Below are 18,065 nucleotides of genomic sequence, written 5' to 3' on the forward strand. Positions count from 1 at the left end.
AAGCTTTTAAATTTTATTTTCGATCGAACGTAAGATAGTTTTTATTAGAACGAATGTAGCTTGTACTGAAGAGCTAATAAAACAGTAGACACTTATCCTGTGATTGAAATATCAGCCAATTCCCTTCCTTCGTTCGAACTCATCGATCCTTCGATAGAACCAATCTTGAAGAATATAGCTATTCTGAGTAGAGAACAAAGGATATCGAGCGACCGCTTAATGAAAAAATGTTTTGTTATTCTTCAATTTATCTATGTGTTTAATTGTTGATCGCAATTGTATTGAATATCCGAATTAATTACATCAGCGATTTTTGTATTCTCGAATTGTTAAATTCTTTAATGATTCAACTCCTATATACATTTTTATATGAAACTTTGATCAAAAATAGTATCTAAATTTTTAGTCTCGTTCTATGTAATTTTTTCGGTACGAAGAAATTATCTACTTTTGATTAAAATCCATCAAATAAATTTGAATACCTTATTAGGATATATTTTTGTAATCTTGCTTGGTATTGGATAGGTTAAAAAGAGTATGGATTGAATTTGATTTAAAGATTGTGCACTTCTGAAAAAACTCAGGTGCTATCGATTGCACATGGTCGAGGTAACAACACGTTAAACGATTTACAAACCGGAAAACGATAGTGTCATGCAGAATGGTGCATGGATGATAAGATCGGGGAATATCGAACACTCGTGTTACATTCAACCAGTACTTCGTGGGGAATCGAATGGGTAAAAATTCGAGAGAGAGCAAAACTTAAGTGTGATATAATCCATTTTTTGCCGCCGTTGCGTAAACCGTGGTGCAACCCACCGACCGCGAGAATGAACTTTTTTTTCCAAATTACCACTCGTGAAGTATGTGCTCGCATTGCTCGTAAATTTGCGGGGTAGGTATGGAGGGGAAGAGGAAAAATCTCGCCGCGGAGGAAAGAGGGAAATGCTCGGAACAGAGTCCGCGGCGTCTCTCGAAAGTTTTTCATACTCGGCAGCCCTCGGTGCAATGCGAGGAAAATTGCGACGGGGTGCAACTCTATGAAGACGAGTATCGCGCGGTGAAGAAGTTTGAAAATGAGATGCATATTTAACGCGGTTAACATATACTTTCAATTGTGGAAAATGAAATTATGCGCATAACAGTTGAATAACATGTTGTGGGGTAATGAATTTCATTTCTATTGAACAATATAAAGATTTAAAATTATAAGAACATCTGCATACAAGGATCTGACAATTTTTTGATACAATAGAAAGTAAAAAAAGTAAAAAAGTTTAACGATTTTAGATTTTGACATTCTGAAAATTTTATAGGTAGAGTTAAGAATGTTAAGATCTAAAAATATGATAATCTTATAATCATTATATACATATATATGTATGAATTCAAAAATTTGAAAATGTTATATTTAATACAGTTTTTTAATAAACAGTTATTTCTTATTAATACAGTCTTATATATTTCAGAAATTAAGATCCAATATCTGCTTTAATCTATATATAACATTTTAATAAAAATTCAAATGGTAACGCACAGTGATAGCAATAAAATAAATACTTTTAATAAAGAAGTTAAACTTATTACGATAGTGATGGGAACTAGACTGAAAGGGTTAGGGGGGGGGGCAGAGATTTGAAGATCTCTCTGGTGCGTACACGGCGAAAAGAACTAAAAGAGCACCTATATTTTCTCTCGGAGCGCCGCAAGATGGAAAAACTTAGATTACAGCATTTATCTTCACCTCGTGGCTCGTCCTCCAGTTTTATCCCCGCACTTTCCTCACTTCTCTTTCGTATTCGGCACGCGTTCCGTTTTCGGATTGCACTCGACGACACATTCGACTATATACCTTGCAAGTTCCTCAGACTATCAACTGTTCGATTCAGTGGACACGGATTTCATTGCGAAGGATTTCGAGAATACGACGTGTATAGGGATTGGAAAGAATTACGCTGCAAGTAATGCTGCTACTTGTGATAGAGTAATTGACTTTTGTCGAATAGTCGAGAATTTTTTATATGAAACACTTGAGTAATAAATCATATTTCACTAATTGAATTGAGTAGAATTTTCTAATAATTTTTTAAAAACAACTTAGATAATTATTTTTAATGTGCAGTACGTACGTACAGTACTGTGCTGATAACAAAGGATATATTCTTTAATTAAAATATCTAGAGATATTTTTTTTAAAAATAATTTTATTAACTCATTAATTAAAAAAGTTTTATCATTTTTTTTAACAATAAGTCCTAATGTATGATTTAAACGTTTATGATATAATTAACATGAATATAATTTTATACGATGATTTTATTGCATAAAGCACCTATAGGATTGTGATTCCTCTTTCAAGTGATGCTAGATTAGACACTATATATTGCGGTAATTCTTTCTTTCTCAAAAATATGCAGGTATTTTGAAATCCTTCTTCTTTAATTTTGCCACGAATCTTCCACAGTGAAAAATGAAGCGTATTCGTTGACATTCATTTCTGCAGCCATGTAAATTTACCGCAACCGGTGCCGGACGTTCAGAGGCGTACACGATAAAAAAAATACACTCAATGTAAACTTCAGCGTGAAAAGTTCGCATAGAAAGTTCGTCGACGCAATGCTAACCGGCCACGTGTGCTCGAACGTGGCGCATTGGAATATTTTTAACGCACCTGCTGCCGTTGCCGCTGCTAGAGAGATCTCGGTCGTTTATTGTTAAAATGTAAGTGACGCGAACCGTCAGCACACACTCGGTATAATTTTGTTTCGCCGTAGCGAGGTGCATTGATGTATTTAAATCCGCGATCTTATATTTACCGCTCGAAAGGGACTTGTCATGTACCTACATCGATAAAACTCGCGCGTGTCTGCGGCACACAGCACTCATACACATGAGTGTATGCGAGGGAAACTGTCGTTGAGCATTCGCCATCGTGCGCGCCGTAAAATCACGAAAAAAATGTTCCGGAAGCTAAGGGAAAACACGACTCAGATTCACTTGTCGGGCTATTCTTGCCACGTTCTCTGTTAATCTCGTCGGCTGTGCTATATGTCGTGAGCATCCGTTGTATCCGCATATGCATGTAATCTAATTTCTGTATCATCTATCAGACAATGCAGTTTTAACGACTACATGTACGTGACATTTCTAGATGTGACATTTTCTTCAGCGTATTTACTTCGGATTTTGACCTCCGGTTTTAAAGATTTTAGAAATAATGTTTGATAATTTTTAAGAATTATATGTCAGACGCAATATTATCTATACCGTCTAAATTTTATTTTTATTTAGATTATAGAAATTATAAATTAACCTTTAGAATTTGCTTCAGATAATAATTATACCTTCAATTATTTGTTTGAATTTCGTGAAATATTTTTATCAATCAACTTTTTAAACTATACTAGACACTACAGACGCGCGCTTCGCGCGCGCTATTTAGCTTTAACATTATGCTATTACTATTACACTATTAACCCTTGATACACACAACTGTCAAAATATACAATGACAATATCGTATAATTTAAAAAAAATTAATTTGTATAATAATTACTTGCATTTTTTCAAATATTTGATAAAAACGTAGTAAAAAAGATAAATTTTTTTTAAAAATTTTTTTATCAAGGAATTAGATATCAATTTTTATGATATAAATTTATTAAAATTTGTTAAAACAGTTAACAGCCAGATGTGCTTTATTCAAATGTAACCTATATCGGATGCAGTTTGCCTTCGAGTCTGTGCAATATTTCGAAGAGATTTGATGCAGTAATGACAAGTTGGCTAACGCCATTTCGAATTTCGAAGACGTCTGGCAGAAACTTAGTGCTGGTAATGAAGCTTCGTAGATCCCGCGAGAGTTCCTAAAGCCTGACCAAGATGTATTAATGCGAGAGAACTTCGACTTCGACTTGAACACTATATACTCGCCACTTGCGTATAGTCGAGGCAACTTATATCGACCCGCAATAACTATAAAACATTGGCAAACACGCGAGTTAATGGCTCTCGACGAAATATTTTAAAATGTAGGATTGCGATCCGCGAATGTTAACTTAACTTTGGAATGTTAACTTAACAATGAAATGTTAACTTAATAATGGAAAAATTTATTGTAGTTGCTTTCATTTCTTATTATAGAGATAGTCTCGAGTTTTATATTATTATACTTTTAGGTTTATCTTTGTTCAGGGGAAAATTTTCATGATTTTATCACGAAATACTGTTTCAAAGATAACATAAAATAGGAATAATGTCAAGGAAAATAAAAATATGGAATCATAGATGAAAATGTGGAAAAGTAGAAATTTTTAATGGAAAGCCGCAATTATATATTTTTGAAAATGTCAAAATAAGACCAATGTCATGAATAACTTTTATAATGGAATAAAGTTTTTAAAGTAAAATGGTAAATTACGAGTAGTAAGTACAAGTTAAAGTTTGATGTTTCTATATGTACTTTAGCTTTTTTTTCTTAAATCAATAATATTTAAATTGGATGATTTGTACATCATAACATATAGAATATTATATATCATATTACCAGCATTTTATGACGTAGCTTCATCATTATAAAATTATCTATTTAATTTTATGTTACATATATATATACAAATTAATAAATCGCACTACTAATATTTATACACTGCAAATAATTTACTGGTTTTTTACGTATAATATATACGCAGTGCATAATTTCGCAGGCTTTCAATACAATCGCAGATCTACTGATTCTGTGCAACGTATTTGTGGTATACCCTGCACCGCCGCATTATGAACTGTCTGTGGTGGCATTTACGCTGTTTGAGTGTGCACTGTAGGCAATAAGAGACGGGAAGCCAAGGGTGATGCGAAAGCGAGTCGAAGGAAGCCGTAGGGCGAAAGGACGTGGCCACGTGAAGAATCGGAAGGTTATATGGTCGGGTCGACCGTAAAAAAGTGACGTGCGATTTTACGAGCATTTAGACTAAACGACGAAGCGCAATTTCGTGTGTAAAATGTAGTTAAGAGGATACCTCATGGCACACCTCACACACGTTGAACGCAACCGGCAAAATAACGCGATAAAATCTGGGTCCCGTTTTGCGAGGAGAAGCAAAAAAGTGGCGAGCGTTGACTGCGACGGGTTATGATATCTCTAAAAAAAATATGATAAATTAAAAATGGGGGTGGATATATGGCAGATATTGGATGTAGATATTGGCCTGATATGAAAAAAATTTAGAAGCGATGAAAATTTCGTTGAATTTTTTCAAGAATCTGTATATGTCCAACGATTTAAATATTATAGATCGAAGAAGATACATATGGACATTTGGAAATATAAATGTGTATCATATTATTTGAAAAAGCAAAAGATTAAAACAGAAATGAGATTTACGAGCTATTCTCGATATAAATTCGAACTCAAGCGTTTGCGAGAAAACAAATATTGCAGACATAGAACATTCACATATACATATATGATATACAGCAATATAATGTACGTATAGTATAATGTACAATGTCACGTTATACAAGTTCAATAATTTGCATTGGCTCAAGAGAAAGCAGGAAAACAAAACACAGAAATGAAGGAACACGAGAACACAGTCTTTCAATCTTGTGACTGTTATTGCGGAACTTGTTTGAAGCTCTTACTTGAATTTACGAGGCAAAGCTCAGCTTCGAAAATGCGGCGTCTTAGTTCCTGCAGTTTTCTCCTTGTATTTCCGCACTCACCGCGCAACATCCTTCGCAAGTATCTTCTAAAAAGGACGACCGTCTGTTCTCTACTGTATGGCAAATCTTAGCTTTACTTCCACCACGCATTTCGCGATTTCAATTTTTTTTACCCGCTTATCATTTACCTACCTGTGTTTTCTTTCCATTAGATTAGCTGTCGACTTTTATTTGAGAAATTGACTTTACGAATAGGTTTTTGCTACAATTTTTATCTCCACCGCATTTTATTTTAAATCTTTATACCTTTTTTGTTCCTGACTTTGCTTTACTTTTGAAAATAGTATTTTTATATTGCGTATTTTTTTATATATAAATATATTGTGTATTATTATGCTTTTGGGCAAAACCGAAGATTTGATTGGATATCTGAATCTTTGGATAGGATCTTCTAAAGTTTAGTTTTTAGATGTTTTGATTCTTCAGATAGATATATGTATATTTAAACTTCAGAATATCTAAATGCGCGGTGCCCCTCCTATATTTTTTCACGGAATATTTAGATTTTATACTTCTACATTTATATTTTTAAATATTTACTAAAGTTACAACAATTTCTGCAATATTTTTTTTCTAATAAATTACATCACAATAGTTTTAATAAATACACCAACAATTTGTCCCAAGAAACAGAAATACACATTGAGATGAGAGAAATGGCAAAAGTTAAGTCGGTGTTTATGAATCAAGGCTTCCCTCGTGGGAATCTCAAGCACAAGTTTACAAAGCGCAATCAACTGTTACTACATCTGGATTACAAACCACGTTATAATACGGGCATTAAAGATGTCGATGTTTATTCTACAAAAGTGGAGCGAAATTAAATTTACATTCTGTTAGTAAAAAATATTGCAACAAGTGAAGGAAAATATAACAGTGTTGTCCATTAAAAGCCATTTGTCATGAAATGGTTGCGGCATTTTAAAAGAAATTTACATTTATACAAAATTCCTAAATTGCATAGAAATTAAATGCCGCGGACATATATGCACATACTAGTTGTTATTTCATATTTCATGTTTTCCGTGCAATAATATTAATCGTATGATAACATGCATTGCAAACAATAATAGGAACGTTATTCAAACGAGAATGATTTGGTCATAAAAAACAATATTTTCTAAGTATAAAGTATATTTTCTCATTAAATAATTTTGTTACTATATTCTCTGTTAAAAGAGGCAAGAAAAGATTTCATCAGCAGAATGTCGTAGACGTTTGTACACCAGCTTCCATTTCTGATGTACTAGTTGTCATGTGTGCGCAATAATATCAGTGGTACGGCAACATTATGCAACAGCGGAAGAGATTATTCTGCATCCGCGCGTAAAATCATTTTGCAGATAGCTGTAATACGAGGAAGAAATAATTATGTTGAGCCTAACCGCGCGCGCACGTTGTTATTAATGTGTGCGTGTTTTTTCCGTGAAGAGAGAAAAAAAAACCCCGAAATTAATTTCACTCGGTACATTGTCCAACGCGAGGCAAAATTAAATTCTCCCGTTTTAAGAGCACGCGCGTTATGTACACCTCTGCTTTTCGTTCGTGTTTTCGCAATTATAACGGTATACGCCAGTAAATTAAATGTAACAATCATAAACGCTATATCGTTTCCAATCTTCTAGATTATTGCAACACAGTTTTTTAGACTATCTGATTAATCCACTCGTTATCGAGCTCGCAACTCTTTATACATATATTTAAAAATAAATAGAACGAATAAATTACCTGAATATATATATATATATATATATCTCCTGATTTATATAAAATAAATATTTTGTTTCAGTTTCTATTAAAGAAATTAGATACTTATAATAAGAAAAGTGTAAAAATGTTGAAACATTTGATAACGTTGAAAAACTAACATCGATCCGATGTTGGAATTTATAAACTTTAATTATATACTTAATAAATTTTTAATTAAAGAGGTTGTTAAGAGACACTGCGAAAGAAAGGAGAGGCAGCGGTGATTGTGTTCCAGATTATTTTATATTTACTTAAATAAAAGAGGAGCAAGAGTGGACTTTGCTCCATTTTACATAGTTGGCTTCTTCTCGCACGATTACATCCGACCTCGCATCCGACCTTCTCTCGTACGAGTAGCCAACTATAGACATTCCGACGAGAAACGTTTCTAACGTCTTCTCCTGAAGACAACCGAATGTTCCACCTCCAAGAACCTTTTTCCATTCTTGCGTTCTTCGTACTCGTGACTGCGCTTCAGTTGTCTGCCCGAAAGAGGCGACTCCTGTTTCTCATTGTATCTCGAATTCGTACTCGTATTCGTACTCTTCGATCGTGAATAGCGAACATTCATTCCGCTTTAGATTGTTGTGGAAGTAACTCGATCCTGATCGAAAATCGTTGCTAGCTTTGCCGGGTGTAGCTATACATATATAGATCCATTTACAAAAAATTTTATATAAAACGGCACATCATACGATTTGATAGATGTTAAAAATAATTATTACATTTTTAAGATAAGCGCGATAATTATATCATATCAAGGATAAAATTATTCGATTTTCGACTGTACCAGTTTTTTTTTAAATCGTATTCCTGTTATTATTCCTATAACAAATGGATCCTATAACAAATTCCTGCGACCTGCGACAGTAATCCCCTTCGCTTGTTGACACGTGAGGCGGAAATGAGCCGAACAAATCGCGCACCAACGTGCCGAGGCTGAACAATTAATCTGATAACAGCGGCACTTTCATGGGAGAACGGCGCGTGTTTTAATAGAATCGTTAGAGATAGCTGAAACAAGAGCGAGAAAGAGGAAGCAAGTGTACTTGAAAGAGCAAAAAGGAAGGGAAAGAAATATAAGAAGATGGATAAATATAGATAGAGCATGTCGAATCTGAGACAGTCTCCTTAAGGACGTTCTCTCGCCCTTATACTAGAGAATATAAATAACAAACGCGAAGCGAATAAATGCAAATATTTTTTTCTGAAAAAACTACCAATTTTTTATATTGATCATAATCTAACTCAAATATTATACACACAGAATGAGTGCATTTTTCATAATTTTGTACCAAAAGAAGGAAAAAATTTAAGGAAGACAAATTCGAACTCCATATCCTTTAGCTATTTCTTACGTAAGTTCGCCTTTGGAGCGATATCAAATCGGTTAAAGCTTAAATTGCGCAAATGATTGATGGAGGTCTAATAAAGTATAGGGACACTTTCTTTCACATTATAGTAAAAAGAAATTCTATGGGTTGTATTTTGTAACAAGATATGAGAGAAAGGGAAAGACAAGAAGGCGAGAAGGCTTTCAAAATTGCAGAACATAAAACAAGGTACCAGCGCCGTGGCGGTACAATAATCTCGTTTTAAATTCTGCAGTCTGTCGTTGAACGCATGTTATTCTTGGTTTACGAGTACTTAGTCGGCTGGTTGTTCGGCACCGGTCATGTTTTAACAAATTAAGAGAGAGAGAGAGAGAGAGAGAGAGAGAGAGAGGGAGAGAGAGTTAAAATCCAAGACGAGACGCTATTTCGCGGCCCGAAGTAAGTCCATCAAGTCGGATATTACTGGAGCTTTGCGATTAATCCGGTGACGGTTTATCGCGCGACAATACACAGCGCGCTGTTGTTCATTAACGTTGCTCGTCACTGTCAGCGAAAAGATTTTTAGAGATACAAAATGAAAAATCACGAAAAATATTTTGTTGTACTTATACGGGATTGTTTATAATGCGACGATGAACTTGCTAAATATGAATGCTTGGACATTTTATTTGTATAAGTCTGTATTTTTAGACTTTTTTAAAAAAGGCGAAAATATACTACCAAATGCAGGCGTAAAAAAATATGTGCAAAAAAACATAACATTAATATACTATATTACAATAAACTAAAAGACAATTTTAAGTAAAAGATATTAAAATTTAATAAATATTATTATTTTATAATTAATTTTTTTTTTTGTGAGAAACATAATTGATAAATTTATTAACGATTTTTATATTTGGTATAAAAAATCTTATATTATTGTACACAGTTCGAATAATTCCATGTCTTTTAAAGTATTCTGTATATTTAAGCAATTCGAATTGTATTTTAAATCATATTTAATAATTTTCTAATGAATTTTTTACGAAAGTATTATAAAACTGATAAATAGTTAAAAAATTAAAAAACACTTGCACAAATAAAAGAGAATCGTCAATTAGAATCAGCGAGAAGATCTCTACGTTCATTTTTACCAGATGAAATTTTAATTTATACTTTGAGCAGACCGTGTAAAAAGATAAAATTATATAGTACATTTTTGTTGATATGCTGGGATAAAATTAAATTGTGTATTATCAAACAAATAAAATCGCGAAATTTTGTTAAGGAAAAATGCACGGATTTGATACTTTTGTTTTTCGAGATCTTTGGATTTCCCGATTCTTGAGTATTTCGATATCATAGACATTAAAGGTTTTATCCTGAAGTCTCATGATTTTAAGACTCTTGAACATTAAAATTCTTCAAAATTCGCGAATTTTCTTTCAAACATTCTTCGAAGATTTATGATGCGTAAAATTTCATTTCTTTGAATAAAAGAGCACAACTGTATCTCTTTCCTCAATTGCCTGTGTATTTCTAGCACGCGTCTTTGCCATGATTGTTATACGGGTGGAACGGATAAATCGTTAACCTTAAGTTAATTAACTATTTGCGAGCTGCGACGTGACGAGAATTGCAACCTGTATGCGTCTGCAGGTTTTGCTGTTCACCCGTTATATGGCGCGCCGTATAGAGTAACGAATTCAAACGAATCGTCGTTGATTACGTTATCACTGCGAAGGCTGCTTAAAGCATAATTTATTGTTCTGATTAACGTTAATGTTACGAAATTGCAAATGAGCTGACTCATTACATGGTATTATTTAAATTATCGCTAACACGCACTTTATAATACGCTTTCGCCGCATAAAAAATCGATAAACGTTGACTAATATAGTACATCGTCGTTGGATATTTATATTACACGACGCGCTGCATTTTTAACGCTCCATCGTAATACATCAATGAATTATTCGCCACAGGTGCCAGCCTGACGTACCTAGTTTACCGGAATAATTGATCGTATGTCTGGGATATGACAGATCGAAATGTACACTGCTCGTCAATTTCGCACGATTGAAACAGATTGAGAGCGACGGTTGTAATTTTTTTGCAAAAAAAAAAAAAAAACGCTAGAGCGATTGAAAGCGGATGTATATGAGTTTTATCAAACTGGGTGACGAGATTGTTCGCGTTTTAACGGATTGTTTCACACGATTTGCACTTTTTATACCAGCAATTCAAGGATTGCACGATAACGGACGTAGTTGTCTGTATTCGGAAAATCTGCAACAATTTAAGGATAAAAACGTTTAAGGATTAGAAAAATATTTCTAGTTTTAAATCTATTTATATGTATATCTCCAAAGAGATTAAAAGATCAAAATATTTAACTTTGTAAAACAACAAATATTCTCTCCGACTCTTTTTTAAAATGATCGGCTTTTTGTCTTAAAAACATTACTGGCACTGGCATTATTTTCCACAGCTTCTCCGTCTATACAGCTGTCACACTCGGGCATTATTGCATCGATATTGTATATTTCGTGAACTGTATTAATTTTACTATAATAATAAACAGACCTTCCCCAAACGGCCCGTATATAATTGCCGTCATTTGTAACTCAAGGATGATATATTTCGGCGTGTCCTAGATATAGTTCGCGCAAACAGGCGCGCATTTGCGAGCGCGCCGCCGCGCCGCGCCGCGCCGGTGCGACAGCGTAAAATGTATGGACCTCCGTTAATTCGCGGTAATTGCAAATTATTATATGACGCGAGAAAGCGTTGTTTGTCTTCGTTCGCGCGCCGAAACGGCGCGACGCAATCGTTGAAACGATCGTCGGGATCAACCGCAATTATCGACCAATCCGTCCGAGTTTCATTGAAACGCCTGCACTTCAAATGTAGCACGTAGATTCTCTTCTTGTTTGTACGGTTAGTACGGTATATATAATCCCGATTGCTAAGATTATCATTATCTTGATCTGTATCGCATTCCTCAAGATCTGCGTTATACTTGATTTAGCTGTACGAGTAGTGTAATAATTGATTACTAACAATGTGAAAACATTGTGTTCGAAGATTAGACAAACAGTCGCAAAATTGTATATTTATAGATTGCGAGGGAACTTCGGACTATATGTAAAGAAAAGTTAAAGAAAAAAATCACTTAAAAATCTAGGAAAATAATATCGAGTTTATACTTACGAAATCACAATGAAATGAGTCACAGAAGTAGTGAATTAATTTTACTTCTTTTGCAACAGAAGAAAGAAAGTTTATGAAAAAATATTAACTAATTCGTTTTATTTAACTATCTTTCAAATTGGTTTCGTATAGTCGCGGCATACATATGTTACGGGTTGAATGCCTGAGGCATTTCTCTCCGTTCCTTACCTAAGTAGGTAATACTTACCTATACATACATGTTGAACAAGCGAACCTGAAACTCTTGCTTTCATGCAAATAAGTTTCCGCGCGCTAATGTAAGTTGATCTTTTCGTAATGACTTGCTATTCGTGAATATTTTGCGATGGTAGATAATTGTTACACGGTTTTCTTTCTATAAAATATAAAAGGAGCAAATAATCCGCGCAGTCGATTTGGCCTTTTTATTGACTGCGTGTAAACCGAGCTTTACCAATGTGCGTTAGCCGTTAACAAGCTGTCGAGCCGCGTTAGTCCGTGAATTTACGACGCGAATGCTCGTCGATTCCGCTCGTTGATCTCGTGCAGCCTCGTCTCGCGAGCTGCATCGCCTTGGAGGCATTTTCCAGCTAGCAGCCGGCTGATAAACGGTGAAACATCTTCAACGTTCTTTTGCGGCGGGCCGCCAGTTTTTCGGAGAAAGATGTATTTATGTAGTAATCCAAAAAAAGCTGAACGATCGGCTGTTAGTTTTAGAGATGTCGTAAAAAAACTCTACAAATGTCACAAATATTCTGCAATATCATCAGGCATTTCTATAAAAAATAAGCTCTTGAGTTTATTGATTCATTGACATTATCATATATATTATTTAAATAATAATATGCCATTTATATAAAACAAAGCAACAAGGATCCTATACCATTGATTGACAGAATTTTGATTTTTTTTTAATACAATTTTCAGAAATCTAGATCTGATATACGTTGAAATAAAAACTTAAAAGAAGGCAGCGTAAAATTACGTACAAATAATGACGCTAATAAAAGTCCATTCTACATGCTAATCCAAAATTCCGCAAAGAGAACAATTTCGACGCTCGCACTAAGAGTGAATTTTAATGCGCGCCTTAAACGGAGTATTACAAAAGCGTTCTGTTCATTTTACGCGCGAGAATCAACAACGCGACGAAAGAATAATTTAATATGAACAAAATATTCGACGAAAATCCGCGAGCGTGAAATTATTCCGCACTTTCGTAACGACCTTTGTGATTAGCCACCACCACAAATTGCTTGAGCCGCGTCTCTCCCTTGCGTCCTCTGCCGTAAAGCCACCCTTTACGGCATAGTGTAACTATACCACCCGCGAATCTCACGTAACATATCCTCGCCGAGCAGGATGTTGTACAAATCCTGGCAAGCATGATGGCCCATGCCGGTGTTGTTACCCTTGCAGCTTGTTCTAAATTAAAAATACCAAGCCAGCGTTCTTACCTTTCTAAAAGATGGTTACTATACCGGTTTATACGAGCGAAGACAAGATGAAAAATCGATTATCGCTGCACAGTTTTAATTTATAGTTAAGCTATTTTTCCTTCGGTATGATTTCATTAAAGTTCTATCTGAAATTCTTAATTTAAGAGAGTCTTTAAATTATTTCTATTTTTGACATTTCCATCTTCCACAATATAACGTCTTCTATATGAAAATTTGGTCATTTATTTATTTCAAAATTTTTTAATTGTCCAAATTCTTTCTTAGTCTCTATATTTATTAATATAAAACGAAAACACGTTTTGTGTTCTTTTTAAAGAAACCGTCCTGAGATTGAGTCTATTATTTTCTTGCGTTCAACTGTGCACGCACTCCGTGCATTTGGAACTGTCCCGAAAGCATTCACGGAACAAGATGCCGATTTAAAAACCGCGACGCATCATAAATAACATCCACCCTCGTACAATAATAAAGACATCCTCACACAAACAAGGATCTGACAAGAGACGCGCATTATTTATTTGATATTACCTATGTACAAGGCATACTACATAGTACATATCTATATATGTAGATGCATATAAATGCGGACGTTATCCGGCTGTCAGTTTCAGCTGCTTTCTCAGACTGCTAAGGAGAGTTGCAGTTGATAAAACAAAAGAAACTGCCGCACGTGAAACAAACAAGCTTGTACGCCAGCTCTCGTTCTTATTCCATTTTCTTATGTTCCCGTTACGCTTTCTGTAAAACGTGCAAGAATCTCGAAAGCTGCAATGCCCTACATCCTGGTCCGGCTTGCAACGACGCGTACCTACCAGTCGCATTGAATACTATTGACCGCCCATTTGTTTCGGATTAAAGGATTGCTCGACCGAAAGTAAAAATAATAAATAAAACGATTAAACTAACGGTTTATCGTTATTTTCTCGATTCGTAGCTACAATCGTTAATTGAATAAATAGATAAATCTTTTAGACAATTTTTTACGTATATCGTACAGCTATTATATTTTTCAATAATTAAAATTAACATAAAATTACAATTTATGAAAGAAATTTATTTTAATATTCTATATCTGGTCTCATATTTTAAACAGAAAGTTTTAGCTCTTGCAATTGTCACAGAGATATAATACTATGAAAAATTATGCGCTAATGTGGCACAAAAAACACCTCTTAATTAAAAACGATATGGCTAATTCCATGCAAGTGCCATATTAAAAACCGGGATATACTATACTGAAAATGTAAAGGCACATTATTAATCGCTCTCAGCTCCATTTGGAGCTCAACAGTCTTATCAGGGAGAAATTAACGACGGGATAGAAAAAAAGAAATTCACTTATTCGCGAGCGAAGAAAAGATTAGAAGAGCGCCCGGAAAACCAGTCGTACACGCTTCCGCGCATTTTTTTTCTTTTTTGATAACGGACGTTCTGCCTTTTCCGAAAGGGAAGATAGGTAAAATTATTTTTTAATTGTTTCTACATTAAAAATAATATGACTGGGAATCGATACGTCGCAATTCTAACCACTGCACAGTACAGTAAAAAGCACCGTACTCTTTCTCTCAATCAGAGTTTTTTATTATATTTACAAGTTCTTAACGGATATGTGTTGTTAATGAAATTAACAAGAAGAATATAGGTTTTATACGACTTTATTAATTATATTATTGTCTGATACTAATTAAAACATTGTTTTGATAAGCGACAACATTATTAAATTAATCAATTATCCAAAAGGCGATCGCCGAAAATGAGAGTGTCTATAAAGCAGCGTATTAATAAATATGCCGGGAATTGATGGAAACGACGCTACTGTTTTTCTCACTAATTAGCGCAAATTATTAATTCAGTTTCAAAATTCGATAAAATGACATCAGTTGCGAAAACACCGGCGACTCGTTACTCTAGGGATATATGTATAACCTACATAATCGCGTGACAACACATTTTCCTGATGATAATCACGGCAATTAAACACGAACCGTAGAATTTTGACCATATGACCAAAAAATCCCTAATGACATTTCAAATTGCTTATTAAATATCGACGAATAAAAGGTTAGTATTAAAAATATATCATGCTTAATATCGAATCTCGTAATCGTTTTTAAACTTTATACACAGTAAAAAATTTTGTGTACCAAATGTCAATGAAAGTCCACTCTAAATTTTGTGTTAAAATAACTCATTCATCGTGTTACTTGTTGACATTTAGAAATGTTATATCAACATTTTTTACAAGTTATTTTTACATTATTGTAAACATACATTGTAAAAAATGTCGATATAACATTTCTAAATGTCAACAAGTAACACGACGAATGAGTTATTTTAACACAAAATTTAGAGAGTGGACACTTTTATTGACATTAAATTTTTTACTGTGTAGATATATGAAAAAAGCTGTGGAATGCACAATGATATTAATTACTTAATATATCTTTTGAATAAGTAACCGCTTTCTAAGATATAAAACAACAATATATTATCATAATTTTTGTATAAAATGCTAAACGTTTTTGTGTATAATGAAAAAATTTGTTATTGCAACATTCTCTCTCTCTCTCTCTCTCTCTCTCTCTCTCTGTCACTTAAAAATAAAAATATTTAAATGAACTGTGTTATGCCCAAACTAAAATCGAACATGATAGAAAAATTGTAGCGAGCATTATTTTCAATAACTATTTTAACAGCATGTGTTTGGATCAGATAAATTTAATTTGATTAAAGTCTATGTGTGTGAAACTCATTACAGAGAATAATATTAGATGAGATTTTGTGCTATTGTAATTTATTAATATTTTATTATCATATATTTCTCTAATCATCATAAAAGCATAAGCTTACATATCTCGCACCTAATTGCTACAGAATTTAATATTGGTTATAATAACTGCAATAAAGCTTATAGTAAATTCTTTGTAAAATTCCTTGTAATTTATTAATATTTTGCTACATTATATTTAATGTTATATAAAATACATTTTTTGTATGTTTTATACGTGACTGTTAATTAAAAATAAATGCAAAAAGGAAAGCAGAAAGATTAAAAAATTAATTAATTAACAAATTTTTTTATTATTTAATGTAGCTCAAAAGTAAATGAGAGATATCTTTTTTTATTTATTTTTGTGATAGATTTGTTAAAGAAAAACACGAGAAAAGTAGGTATACAAATAAATCTACAAAATCGTGCAACGATGAAAATATAGCCATGGCATGGAGAAAATGTTTGACAAACAAGAGTTTGATTTTAAGATTTAAGTAATAATTGTCACGATTTTTTCAGCTTTTAACATTGAATAAATTTAACCTTATTTTAAACTAATGTTTAGAAAAAGTTGATTCTTTAAGTTTTTTAAAGAATATATTTATATATTATTTTTGTATTTCTTTTAAGTATCTTATCTAAGTTAATCAACAAATTTATTTAATTATAGAAAGAAATAGCCGTAATCAATTTTATATAATATGGTTTTAACATACACGCAATAACTTTCTTCGCATGCAATTCTTTTACTGAGAAAGATACTACGTCCTTCCTTAATTGAACTATGTTTTTGCACGATACAAATTGTAGAATAGCCATTGCTGAACACGATCTGATTTGCCCTCTCGAAAAAGTGCCACGAACGGGTAAATCGAGCGGAAGCGTTAAAGCTCCGCGAAAGCTCTGATAATTTACGCGAAGCGGTGCTTAATGAATAAAAGAAAGAAACGTTCGAGGTAAAAGAAGCTCGAAATGGAACTGGCCTTTTACTTAGCTCGAGAAGTGTCGCTTCTCAGTCATTGCTATGAGATACGAAAATGTTATAACTAGCTCAAAAATTAGAAGCGCATTCTATATGAAATATTTAAATAATTGTATTGACTTTTTAAACAAAAATTATATATTTATATAATTATACGTACCTAAAAAATTATATTTATTTATTGAAAAGATCACGAAGTTGTTCGAGTAATATATATACTAGTTACAAATTTTTTTAATATCACATATTTATTATAAATTTTTTTTATTTGAAATAAAGTGAGTGTAGTACCATATTGCAAAATAGTCTATATTTCTATAGAAAATAGTCTAATTAGAAACAATGTGATAAAAGCATTCGTTTGTTAAACAACCGCAAAATGTTCCATTGTCCGCATTTCTAAATATACTAGTACAAAAAGTAGCCGCAGGTGTCAACAAAATTTCTCGCGATTTAGCGCAAGTGCCGACCTAATTTTGGCAAATTCCGACAATTTGCAACTTGCGTCACGCTAAGTGAACTTTCGCGGTACGAAGTCGACCTCGCGCTTTCGTAAACGAAGAAGCTTTGAGCTTTTTATTCAAAGACGTCGCGTTGATTTTCCAGCAACATCAGTCAATGCCGCTCGTCACTGTCGACTGTCGTTGTATGGCAGTTTTCGTCGCCGTGAAATATTGCCGCGATGTGCAGACATATTGGCGGTCACGCTCGTTCTTAACTCGATATGACAGGCACTATTCATAGATGCAAGAGTTGTAGAAAACTGATATTCAAAAGATGAAAACTAGATGAAAAATCATAAGGCATAGAGATTTAAGTGTTAGAATTATTTAGGAAGAATATCTTAAGATCTACAGAATATATAGA

At 33.5% G+C, this 18,065-nt stretch overlaps 2 protein-coding genes across 3 annotated transcripts in view; one reads left to right on the forward strand and one right to left on the reverse strand.

Moving 5' to 3' along the window:
- Positions 1–18,065, forward strand: part of LOC143900069 (uncharacterized) — a 219,619-nt gene that overhangs the window by 118,434 nt on the left and 83,120 nt on the right. The window lies entirely within an intron of this gene.
- Positions 8,465–18,065, reverse strand: part of LOC143900091 (cysteine-rich secretory protein 1) — a 66,098-nt gene continuing 56,497 nt past the window's right edge. The window contains exon 8 of the mRNA XM_077411059.1: positions 8,465–8,489. Within this exon, the coding sequence (XP_077267185.1) occupies positions 8,480–8,489 (10 nt within the window). The 3' untranslated portion in view covers positions 8,465–8,479. The remainder of the gene's footprint in view (positions 8,490–18,065) is intronic.

Source organism: Temnothorax americanus, unplaced genomic scaffold (genome assembly GCF_048541705.1).
Source record: "Temnothorax americanus isolate GAGA-0224 unplaced genomic scaffold, ASM4854170v1 Scaffold3, whole genome shotgun sequence".
Taxonomy (NCBI): Eukaryota; Metazoa; Arthropoda; class Insecta; order Hymenoptera; family Formicidae; genus Temnothorax; species Temnothorax americanus.